Genomic DNA, 13,511 nt, shown 5'->3' with positions numbered 1-13,511 from the left:
AATACTTAATACAACGTTATATATAGGACAAAATTTTAAATGTAAAAATATTTCTTATAAAATAAACCACTTTGGTTTGAAACATTTTTTCGTAATCATCACTGTTTACCCTTGAGGGCGCAAATTAGGACATAGAAATAAAAAGATATGAGACCGATAATTTGTAAAAGTAGCTTTAACTCGTTGTCAGGAGAAAGATTCTCGAAAAACGAACATTATTGAAAACAGACGCCACCAAAGAATATTTGTTTCGAAGAATACGAAGATTATTTTAACTTTTCTGATTTATTAAAAATAATGCAAACACTGACATTCAACGCTTTCTATATAGAATATTTCATCAATTAACTCAGACAATCGTTCGCTTTCACTACATTCAAAGACTACATTCAAAAACTTGCCTTGCTGTTTTAAATTAATCTTAAATGAATAAGAGATATGTTAGTATATAAAGAGTTTCACATTCTGCAACGCTAATAACTACATAGAAAAGAACGAAAGAAAGAAAGTTGCTTGATAATCGTATCTTGAATTATCATAGAATTTAATAAAAATGTATAACTCATTCAATAGACGGATTAGTTCTTCAATCTTCTATTTTAAGTCGAACTATATAGGTAAAAATGTGTGGGATAAAGTTAATGCCTTTGTGACTTTTTATGATAGAACAGTAATGGGTAGCGGCGGGCGTGCTGATGTGTATTGAAAGAAGTATTTATTTCGAGTCTCTTTCTGCTACGTACATTGGATATTGATTGAATAAATAATAAATTCGTATAATGTCTAGGTCTGTTAAGCTGGCAAGCTGTTAAGCATATTTTGTATCTGTTTGTTGTTACGGATTAAATAATTGCGGCTATTGCGATTAAAAGTTCCTGAGGTACATCTTCCCTATGAAAGATAAAAAATTCAAAATTAAACTGCATTTTCCTGATTTGCAATGCTCTCGCATCTATTCTCTTTAAAGTAAATTGCAAAAAAAAATCTAGATTTTCGTTTCTTTCGGTTTCGGTTATTCAGGATTATCAGTGCCTTCGAATGTGAAATTTTTGAAATTTGCTATCATTGATTATTTCACCCATCTGATAACCAGATGAGACATAATTTTTAGGAAATATTATTGATTTTTAAATAATCGTATCAGAGTTTTTTTTAAATATTCCTATCGGAAAGTGTTCACACTTATTAAATTAATGTAATTTATTTTTTTCCATGAACGGTTCTTATCAGACAAGCTTACATCATTATTTTCGCAATTAAATGATCTTTCTTCTGATACCAATTCGATTGGTTTACAGATCGGTGTACGTCAATATAGATAACTACACAGATCTGTTAACCAATCGAAAATGTTATCAGAAGAAAGATAACTGAATTACGAAAAAAATGGGATATGCTTTCCTGCAAAAAACTGATCATGGAAAAAAAATGATTAAAATTAATTAAATTAAAAAAAGCCATAACATTTTTCGATAGAAAAACTATGATAAGCATGTTTAAAAATCTATAAAATTTCATAAAAAATATGTTTCATCTGGTTATCAAATGGGTGAAACCGACCTTATACCGTCTCATGTACTACTAAAAAGAGAACCAGAAAATAAGAAACTTTTTTGTATGTTCATGTCGAAAAACAAAAACGTTTAAAGTTACGCTTCAATTTTAGTTACTTGCACGAAATGAGAAATAAATTTGTTTAAGTAGTCCTTAATTAATTAAGTTTTAATAACAAAAGTATAAATTGAAAAGCTTCGTTAATTGAAAAAATTCAGATGATATTTGATAGTAATAAAATAATTAATGATCTTAAATAAAAGATCGGGTTATTTTAACAGAAAAAATTGAATGGTAGAAATTCGTAAAATACAGTCTGTCCCATGCGATTGTAGGTATCATCAAAAGAACGTTGTTTGGAAGGTATTTTATATAAAGAATAAAGTTGTTTTTTCCTTTTTATCTTCTTGTTTTTAGCATCCTGCGCTATGTTACACCTACAAGCGCATTAAATCTTGGGTAAAACATAAGGACTATTCCTCAATTTTGAGTATTCAGGAGTACGTCTTCTTATACTACCCGAGAAAATATAGTGCATTCCCTTGCCGATAGCCATAGCTTGCAAAGGATTTCGAAGTTTTAAGTTTAAATTAATAATAAACTAATAAACTAATAATGTTTCGTAATAGTTTAATGAAAGTGGTTGCCTGCATGCTAGGCCTATATGCTGACAGGATTATACAAACTCAAAAAAGAATACAATCTGATTTGTTTGTTATCGATATAATTTTTCAACATCGAGCTACATTCACCGAAACGTATGATTTACTGGCAACAGCCAGAGTATTTGGCTGTAGCACAGAGACTTTCGTTGGCTGTAGCACAGAGACTTAACCGTCCACAACGACTATCTATGTACCACCACCGAATGTTCAATTTGATCCTTTTAGCACACGAAAGAAAAGTACAATAGCTTTAAGCATTGAGCTACTGTTGAGAAAATTTTATCAGCAGAAAAACCAACGACTGCAGTTTTTCCAATTATCTTTTTGCGACAATCATTAAAATATGTTCAAAATCAAAGGTTACCCTGTCAAAGTTTTCTCATTTTTATGTATTACTTGTTCAACAACATTAAGAAACTCCTGTAAGTACGTACCCTGCCCTTTACCTACTCTAATTACTCAGCCTGGATACGACCTTGGCTGATTGTTTTCTGTCATTTCACTTTTTCTGTTAAATTTCCCTAATCTATAATCATGAATGAAAACTACAAAGCATCTTCTCATTATCTTACAGCGTTGTCTCACATCAATCATAAAATACAGTGAAAACATTTGCCTTTTATAGCTTAATAGATGGATGTATTTAGAAAATGGTAATAAAATTACATAATAAAACCATAAAAATTGATGCCACATTTTTCTCTATTATGTGGTGAAATAAAACTTTATGAAACATTGAATTTTATTCGGAGTATACTTAAGAGTTTTATGTATACAAGTTGAACAAAAATGCATAAATGTGGTAGCTTGATACTCAAAATTCAAGCAGTAAAATTATTGTAAGGTTAAGTATTTTTATCACACCATTAAAAATATTTTTCATTTAAATACATTTAAATACCGATTAGAATGATGCTTTATTATTAATGAAGCCCTTTAGAATAAGTCCACATGATGTAAACTTTGATTGAGACCCAAGTATGTACCTTTTGTAATAACTTCGCGCAGATAAATTATCTTCTTCCATTAGTTTTAACTTTCATTCGATTTACGTCATTTCTCAATAGCTATGATGGGCTGGTGTAGTGCATGTTATATGCATGAAGAAGGTTTTCTCGAAATAATTTAGGAGCTAGCATAAAAGGTGGTCAAACACATATAAAGTATCACAATGGGTCCCTATTGCCTAAGTGTATCCTTCGTAGGCAATCAATATAACCTAACCTATTTCATTTTTCTAAATCTGTATTAAAAATTGCAAAGCGAAAAACTTGACAAAAACTTACAACATTTTCCCTTAAAAACAAATAGTCCACTCTTTTATTGGTGTAACTATTCAATATACCACTGCGGTTTTTTTTTAAAGATTTATAGCCAGGCTTAGACTGTCGTATTTATTGTCTATTTGAGTGTGTTGTCGGGAGAAATAAAAATTACGAAATTGATGAGTGGCATAATGATGGGCCATTTTGCAGAATTCATATGACTTTTTATTACTTTGAAGTGGGTAAGATATTTTTTTCCATAGGCTAACCCATGCATTCTAAGCTATAATAAAGGACAATTTAATTATAAAATATATTCCCCACCCGTAATCATTGATCAGAAGTTCATTTCATTATTTTGATCCTATGTATACGACGATCCGTTTTTTCAAACTTTACCTCCTCAACATTTTATGTAATGTATAATACTGGAATATGGAATAAGTAAATAACATTCCATAAGCAGAAATTTAGATTGGATGTGATTTTAAACACAAAACTTAAGAATCAGCTCCTAAATAAATAAACAGTCAAACCAATTTTGCAATTTAATAATTGCATTTTACATGAAAACAAAATTCTATGGAAAAGTATTATCTCGTTTGTTGGCCTACTGGTAAGTTAACTTTCCTTACGTATAGGTTGCAATATCTTCCAAGGAAATGAACCATTCTCCAAGATGCAACATGCTATTCTATATGGAATATTGGCTTAAATTTTCGACTTACCAAAATTGACCTATCTCTGAGTAATTAAGAATTAGTTAAACTTATACTTAACTGAAAATTAGTTGACTTTCAGAAATTTATTCTATCAGAGAATTCAAGAATTCAGGAATCCTAGGGAATGATTTTTATTTGGATTAGATACCAAAATGGATCAAGAAAGTATTAACTTGCTTTACTTTAATTTTCAAATACTTACTTAAACAGTCAAATACTTATTTCTTGAGGTCCTTAACAGAAACAATATTTATTTGTTATAACGTAAACATCAAAGTAAAAACGTTTACTAAAATCTATTTATTTTTGTATTGTGTTTTTTATGTCATTTCAATCTTTGAATTAGCGTTTGATTTATTAAACAAGGATTTATCGAAAAATGTATTTAGAAGTTCGAAATGTTACAGCATTTGTACATAGAAATAGTATTTTTATATAAATTGAAAAAAATAACACATAAATTTCCATTCGTACCATCATTGTACATGTAACAAGATTAGTATACGTTGTCATTTATCTTTTTCGATGTCATTAGGTCAAAGATTTTATATGACCCTTTCATGCCTTGAAAAAGGTTTTATTTATGTCATTTCATATTAGAGTAATTTTGTTTTCTACAATAACTATCGTGAATACTGAAAGCTATATACCGAATGTAAAAGTTTAAGAGTTCAAAAGAGTTATACCAGGTATTCATCTTGACCATGACTTTAAATATTTTCTAGGTTAATTTATACCTAACTTGAGTATGGCTTAATTCCAACGTTAAATTGCAGGGATTCTGATAAATATTCCAGAAATCGACCCATTTGACTGAGAATTACACTATTTAGCACCAAAACGGCAAATTTAAGTTTTTATCGTCTACACTGTGCTCTGGGGGATATTTCCATATCAGATCAGATTAAAGAAACTAAAAAAAACTTTTCTGAACATAGTCTCTAGAAACTTCTAAGATCTGGATATTATTGTGTAAACGTAAAATGGTATTTCCAACGTCAATAGGTAATATTTTTTTGTTCTAAAAACCTATTGTGTGTGTATTTTGTTGAGACGTTTTTGTGCCAAAAAAGTGAAATTTTTGGGAAAAAATGGCACGATTTTCGGGAGAATCGAGACGTGGCAGAATCAGTGCTATTTGACATCGGATTCAGGGACCAAAAATACCTACTAAATGACAATTTTAAGCCAAAGGAAGCCTCTCTTAAATAGGCTAAGTTGGCTGAATGGCTGAGTCCTATAAACACGTTACAAAAAGTTTCATTAAAATTGATGCTGCTTTTCAAATTTTACACTATCGACACTTTTTTCCAGGTTATTTATTGTATTAAAAGGTATATTTCAATGTCATCAATTAGTATACAATAATTTTGATTTTAAGATAGTTTTGTATTTGTAAAGAATTGTACTATCTGATGATTTTGAAATACATCTCAAATTCGATTTTTGATGCCCTTGAAGTCGATTTTAAGACCTTTAAAATTAATGTTACATTCGGACATGTATACAAGTTTCAATGTTTCGATTCATTTTCGTTTTCAAAAACGGGTATTTTCATTTAATATTAAAGTGGAAATCGAAGGCTATCACCTAGTATAACTGTTTGAACTTCTCAACATTAGTATTCAACTTATTATTATATATCAACTTATCTAAACTTATTATTATATGATTAATTTTGAGGTACCGATGTTTTGTTACACCCTGTATAATTTTTCAGTATAGAAAGATCCTGTTTATTTGATGTTTTTCTAGAAAACATTCACATCTAATGATGTAAATAAGTGAAAGTATTTTACTTAAGATTCTATTGATCGATTGCCCGCATATAAAGATACAAATGTATTTTCGATAAAAAGCGGTGTTCGTTATTTTTTAAATGAAATCTCGCCGATATAAAGGAATGGTTTATGAGCCATGACTGAAAACTATTCAAGCATTAAATTCTTAGAGGCAATCAAATATTTCTTTGATTGTGTTTGTACAAATTTTTCATAGTAGCATAGCGATTTTTTTTCTGTGTCGCTGCTTAGTTCCATTTAAACCTAGTGTCGCCTCTTATTTTTTTTAAAATCTGAAAGACAAAAACTTTCTAGCAATGATGAAATGAAATATTTTAATGTAAATATTGGAAAAATCCGATAAAATATGATACATTCTAATTGGCGAATTAAGAAAATTCCATTATGCAAGTTTTAAACGAAATATTAACAACTTTGTGCTTTGATCCTCCCCTAAATCATCTAATTCGATTTGTACAAAATTTTGCTAAAAATTCAGGGTTCACTATATTCAAAATTTTTACATTCTACGGCTACGAAAATCTAAACGTACATGTGTACATGCAAACGTCGCTTCTGTAGGATCGTCAAACCGAAATTAGTCAAATATGAATCACAAGTGGTCAACAGAACAGAAATATTTCTTTTTAAATTTACCCTTTACTACTAGAAGAAATGCTACAAGACGTGTCAACGTTTTCGTGTGTTCATTTTTAGAAAGCTCAGTTTCGGATAGATATTTATTTAGGTATACGTGCATGAAAGTGGTAAAGTAACAGTAATGCAACCGAAACAGCTAGTAAAGCAATCAAATGTATGCCGAGGACTTGAAATTAAATTATTTAGCTATACAGGGTGTTGCATTTATGATGCACACAGCCCCATATTTTCGTTATTTAGAGGAATACCGACTTAAATGTTTGCACAGTCAAACAAGCTTATGGTTCACATTTTTTAAGGTACTTAACCGAAATCTCAACTAAAATTCATGTTTCGGTTAAGTATCTTTAAAAAAATTACGCATCTCACTGTAAAAGTGTGCAAACATTTAAATTTATATTCCTTTTAAAACGAAAATATCTTCATCTTCATCTTCATCTTCGTAAATGTGACATACTGTAAAACTAAATCATATCCAAATTTCAATTAACCGCTCTAAAATGATTCGAAAACACTTGTTTCAACTTATTACAATAGCATTGGCACAGTAAGAATTACTAGTGACAAAACTGTCTGGTAATTATAAATTTGTAAAAAGGAATGTCATTTCTATGCTAAGCCCGTGTTTTCAACCACTGTGTATTAAATATATAGCTGATCAAAATACAAAAAAAAATTTATTCAAATTTCAAAAAAATATATATAAATTTATTAAAAATAAATTTTCAAATATATTTGAATCAATTTATTTCTGTGAATAAACAAGTCATTAAAAAAGATTTACTTTTTACGACATTTTAAGTGTTGAATATATCAAATTTTCTGAGAGTTTCTCAAAACTTCGAATTATAATTAAACTGGAATATACAGTTTATCTCCCTTGCAAAAAGTTTTTCTCTCAATTTTATTAAAAAACTTTTCATAAAAATATGAAGAATATATAATAATATGTTTAAATATAAATCTGTTCATAAAATTGATAAAATGACATAATTTATTGGTTTCTTTCTCGAAGAAACTTTAGTTTCATTTTGAAGGTCAGCTTGGCTAGGAATCAATATATCTAGAAGTAATATTTTACAGGTCCATTCATCAGTTTAAGATTAAATATGATGTTTTACTCTTAGAGTATGTATAAATGAAAAGAACTTTGTGTATTTTTTGCAAATACACAAAGTTAACATAAAAATTCACTTATCCACCTAAGCAAATCGGTGGATATAAGTTTATAAAATAGCTACGTACATAAATAGAAAAGCATAATGTAACATTAGAATGCAAACTTGGGAATACAAACTGGCAGACTAAACTATTGCTTATCCTATGTATACAAATTGTAAAAACCCATGTTTTCATTCAGTAGATAATGTTTATATTTTCCGTAGTAAAAGTTACTATAGTTTGCTTTTGACAGTCAGGTCAAGATTTTAGTTTTTGTTAACTTATAAAATAAGTCAGAAACAGATGCAGTCCAGCTTTATAAGTGGTATATAAAACTCTATTATAATTATATCTAATATTTATTCAATTATTATTATACGGTAAAACCTCTACTTACTAAAACTTTATGAAAAAAAAGACCTTGAATGAATCAAAATTTTCTATAACTAATAGAGAACCCTCACTTCTTTCGTTAAAATCGTTAAAATCTAAGAATATACTTCACTTGAAGTTTGAATCCCACTTAAGCGATATATCCATTAAAGAATTTCAAAAAAAGTTGATTATTCACGACTTCAAGATCATTTGCCTTTAACTATAGTGAAAGTCACTGTCTTGGTGGTTCAAAAGGGTTAAATTGTATCTGGTACAAACAAACAAAAAAACGTAGAACATATAACCTTCTTTGTACCATTTACAACTGCAGTTCATAAGTCTATACCAGTAGAAATTCACTTTCATTTTATTAGTTTACTTGATGACCCAGTACTACCTCAATACTTATCAAATACCTGTTCACAATTCAAGATGAATTTGGTGGGAGCGCAAATAAATACATAAGCATATAGCAAGGCTACGTAATGTAATATTTATATGCGGTTCCACCATTTATTGCCTTTAAAATTTGTTCTTAAATTTTTTAATGTTCTGTCTAACTTTTTTAATTTTTTAAGAGGTAAGGTCAGTATTTTGGAGTCCTAAATATCCGGAAGAAATCACTGTAAGATTTTACCTCCTTTTAATTTTTGGATTTACCATATCGATGTTTGAAAACAAGAAATAAAAGAATAAGAAAATGGTGTTGGATGATGAATTAGCTGGTCTTATTATCAAATGACTTTGACCCTTATTTACCACTCGTTTTCGAAGTTTTAATCGATGGCAGGTGGCAGAGTCACCATTTACATTGGTAAAAGTTCTCACATTCTCCTTACTGCTTTTTACTAAATTTTAATTGGTGTATTTTATCTTATCTAGGTTTTTGTTGACAGAATTTTGGTGCGCCTAGTTCTCAATACTGCTAAGTTGAAGATAAAAATAACATTTTGAGTTCTGATGTCGTTTGCCTCTTGGAAATTCAGCCATATGTATAAGAAAATCTAAAGACTCATACAGCTTGCGAGCCTCAACTTGAGGAGATTCTACTGTATCAAATAGATTTTATGCGCATAGAAGTCATTTTAAAAATTTTTGTATAAAAATTCTTCTTTCATTTATGTTTTCTAAAGTCAGTTCTATTTTTCTCTTTTTGTGTCTCATGTAAAGTTACGTGTAACAACGTAAGCTTAATACATTAGTTCATGTCACAAGAAGTAAATGAATGTATAATGCGAAAAATAGCTATGAACAATACTGCGCCTTAAAAATGAAAACTATATTTAATTTTCATTACTCATATCTACTTTTATAATCATGTAACTCGGAAAAATACATACAATAAATATTATAGGATTAGTGTGAAATGAAAAAAGTTTTTTTTTTTTGTTCCTGGCTATTATCATCGATCGTAAATATTATTTTTAGTATGAATATTAAAACTTTTTGTATCATGGATGTGACACTCATATTTTATAAGCGAATGCAAAGTTATCTATGAATAATAATTTTTTTTGTACTTTTACTGAAGATATTTAATTATCATTTTCGATTTTTATTTTTTTTTTACAATAGAAAGAAAAATTATTAACATTGGATTATAATTTAATTTGGGTATGTCGATCTTAATAACTGCATTGGCCAAATCTAGACATTCATTTCTACCAAAAAATGCTGCGGAATTTAGCGTTTCGTGATATTCAGCATTGAAATACGATACTTGACATAAACGTACAAGTTTTCCTTCGGATCTGACCCATTCAAATATGATCTATTCGTAGCTAAAGTACTAAATTAAATACATAGCGCAGGAGCTGCGTTAGCTAAGCGAATTCCCTCGGAGATTGAAAACATAACACATTAAAAAAAATCGAATACTGCATTTTTGTTTTTCAAGAATTCTTATTTCGAAAACTAAGCGTTTAGAGAAAAAATAACAAGGGTATTTTTTTGCTTAAAACTGATACAATACAAACATATTTTATTTGGAAAAATTTCTAAATTTTGTATTTCTAAATTACTTTAATAATTTAAAACCTGAGAAGCTTTAAATTATTAAATAACCTATATTCTGAATTACTTAATTACTTATTTTATAAGTGTAATTTTTACATTGTTTTCATAATGCTATTGGCACATTCAATTTTACAGTCTACGAAATAATTTTTAGTGGCTGTAAAAAAACTTTTAGCTAAGAGATATGCCGGTTTTTCAACACAAGCTTAAATCGCACTCAAAAATTAACAAGGGAGTCTAACGAACTGTAAGGTGATTTCATAATAGGACTTTTCTAGGGTTATTGTCCTCCCAAAAAGTAATTGATGAAGAAATGCAAAAATGGAAGGGGGTTTAAAGTAGAAAAATTTAAAATTCAATTAACCGTTTGCCCGTTTGTGGGATATGGACCCCCTTTCATCAAATTTCCTTACCTTTTTTATATTTCTAACGTTTTAAATAAAGGATATTTCACTGCTGAACTCTTGATTGTCATAAAGAAAATAGGGGTCCCAATATGGTTTCCGTTCGGCTTTTTGGCCGATCGGTCAACATTTTAGAGGACCCATTCAATATTCGCTCATAACCGTAGTTGGAGAAATACCGCAGTACCATATTTGATTACTACCTCTGAATCAAAACTATAACTTAAGAAGATACCTGCGGTATAAAAATAAAATTTTCGTTTGTATTAGTAGTATAATGATTCAAAAATTTTCCTCACCGCATATACTTCATACTTAAAACTTCAAAACACGATGCTTAATTTGAGCAACTTTCTTTTGAACAATTAAAGACCTGGAATAATTTTTTGAATAATTGTATAATATCTGAAAATACTATCTGAACAGCTTTAATCAAATATTTAATAAATACTTTGTATTTTATTTTAAAATAGAAACAGTTTTTTAAATACATTTTATGTATATGTTTGTTTTAGCTTAATACAGAATGGGCACAAGTGGAAGTAATAGACTTGATCAACGATGGTTCTGGACTGGCATTTGGTATTATCGGGGGACGTAGCACCGGAGTCGTTGTTAAAACGATACTTCCCGGTGGTGTTGCTGACAGAGTGAGTTATATATTTCTTTATTTACATTGTAGATTGTTAGATATGTTACTGGCAATGTGGGTTATACAGGAATATTTTTTTATACTATTCTATAAAATACTTACTTAAATTTATTTAATCATAATTTTTTGAAAATCAATGCAATTCACAAACCAAAACAAATACCTAGACTACTTATTAATACAAAACTTACTTTATTTAGTTTAATAGAAAGTACGTGCTTAATCAACATTGTTTGTCAAGTTGGCCTTGTCTGATAACTCGCATTAAATGTAACATTTGCTCGGTCGTTATGGAAGTTATTTGGCACTCGGCAGAAATTTTTTTCAGTTTTCACTTACTTTTTACTGTTTTACAGCAGTTTTCGGGAATTCTCCCACGCTTGATTTCAAATTATCTTCATACTACTAGTCGGCGATGTTTGCCATCATTTTTCGATAAACAGGACACGTTAACAAGAAAATTTTGTCTACCAATATTTTTTCCCGGTTTATAAAAAGTGAATGCTTTAACTAACTGTTACTTCCAGACGGTTAGAGTTAACTTTCATTCCCAGATTTCTACATCCCCCTCTATCTCGAAAATAGTTGTTCTGACAAATATATTTCCTATAAGAGAAAACGCTCCACATCTACTCAGGAGCTCATTTACCACACGGCCGAAAAATAGGATTAATGGATTTTTTGACGCTCCATATTCTTTATTGAGTCAAGATTAACAAGTTTATATTTACTACTATTCAGTGTAGTATTTTGATTCCAGAATACCGGTTTGGTATTTTAAATGTTTACCGAACAAGAAAACAAATGGTTTCTCCAGATTTGATTATTAACTTGCTATATTTATCCGAAGTTGGTCATTAGAATATAATTTTTTCAGAAAAATATCGTACTTAGTCCAACTTCATATAAAAAAATTCAAGCCTGTTATCCAAAATTGCCCTGTTGCTCGTACATCCTTAAGCGTTTTTATAAAACATTCTAAGGATTCTATGGAATAGCAAGTTATATCCTTTGCCAAGAACAAATATATTAACGTACGTAAACGACAACGGATACAAGGGATATACTTTAATATACCTTTTCTTTCTGCTTTGCTTCAACTAACTACTCATTTTGTTAAATATTTTAGTATAGTGTATTCATGAAAAAGTGATTTTTAATAGGTCAAACACGCTTTTATGACTCTTAAAGGTATAATTTTTGTGTCCATCAGAGACATTATTCAGTTATTCAAGGTTAGTTGACTGTAGTTACATTTCACTGAAGGATTTTATGAAGATAAATAAAAAGATATTGTAGCCATAATTTAAGAGAGTGAACGATGCTGGTACGCGGCATTTATATTGTTCGTTGCTATATATCAAAAGAGATCATTACGGATATAGCCACGCTTAGTTCGTTTATTATCTCATACCTTCTTTAATAGTCATGAGTGTTCTACGGGCGGAATATATAAAATACCAATCCTACCTTAGCATATTTAATTTTTATGAGACTTGTTTCCATCAATTCGTTAACTGTTTTACTCGAAAAATTACATTTTTATGACTAGTTGAATCGAAAAATAATAGTAGGTAGTATCTGTTTTTATATCTTGTTACATATATATCAGGGTATATTAAGTTAAGTCCGTACGCGAGTTTAGTCCTTAAGTCCAATAGTAGTTTTATAACTATTAAAAATAATAATGCTATGAACAAAATTTTAGTATAGATGTTCATAAAATCACCTAACTAGTTCATTTCTGGTTGTTCGTCTGGGCTAACAAGTTGAAATTTTTATAGCGTGCTCAGGACGTAAAAAGGGAGATTATGTTCGTAAATAGGCCAACATAGGCCAACGTCTTGGATCCGTAAGATCCATCTTGTTAGAGTTTGCTTTTTGTTTGAAATACAAAAGTTTGATTTTTTAAACTCTTATAATTTATAAAAAAATAACTGAGTCAGTTGTTTTTTTTCTTCACTTGTTCATATCTATTTTTTTTTTAATTGGCATATATTCCTATTCTTGGATTGAAGCTTTCGTTTTACCAACGGTTTATACTATCTGATCACTAATTTCTTCAAATTATTGTAGAAAGAGTACACAAAATTATAAAAAAGAAAGAATAAATCGAAAATAACTAGTTTTAAATCGCCAAATGCTACTATGCACTTATAGTAGCATTTGGCGATATAGAATCGAAATTTATATTTCTATGTTATTATAGCCATTTTTAAGACTTAACAACGGAAATTATCTCAGTTTATAGCACTT

At 29.3% G+C, this 13,511-nt stretch overlaps 1 protein-coding gene across 1 annotated transcript in view; it reads left to right on the top strand.

The window, feature by feature from the left end:
• Nucleotides 1–6,799: 6,799 nt before the first annotated feature.
• LOC123301199 (inaD-like protein) overlaps nucleotides 6,800–13,511 on the top strand; it is a 134,398-nt gene continuing 127,686 nt past the window's right edge. Inside the window, exons 1-2 of the mRNA XM_044883935.1 lie at nucleotides 6,800–6,946; nucleotides 11,119–11,253. Coding sequence (XP_044739870.1) covers nucleotides 6,800–6,946; nucleotides 11,119–11,253 — 282 coding nt within the window. The remainder of the gene's footprint in view (nucleotides 6,947–11,118; nucleotides 11,254–13,511) is intronic.

This window comes from Chrysoperla carnea, chromosome 5 (assembly GCF_905475395.1).
Source record: "Chrysoperla carnea chromosome 5, inChrCarn1.1, whole genome shotgun sequence".
NCBI classification, from domain to species: Eukaryota; Metazoa; Arthropoda; class Insecta; order Neuroptera; family Chrysopidae; genus Chrysoperla; species Chrysoperla carnea.
Note: the sequence above shows the minus strand (reverse complement) of the source record. Positions and strands in the feature narration are given on the sequence as shown.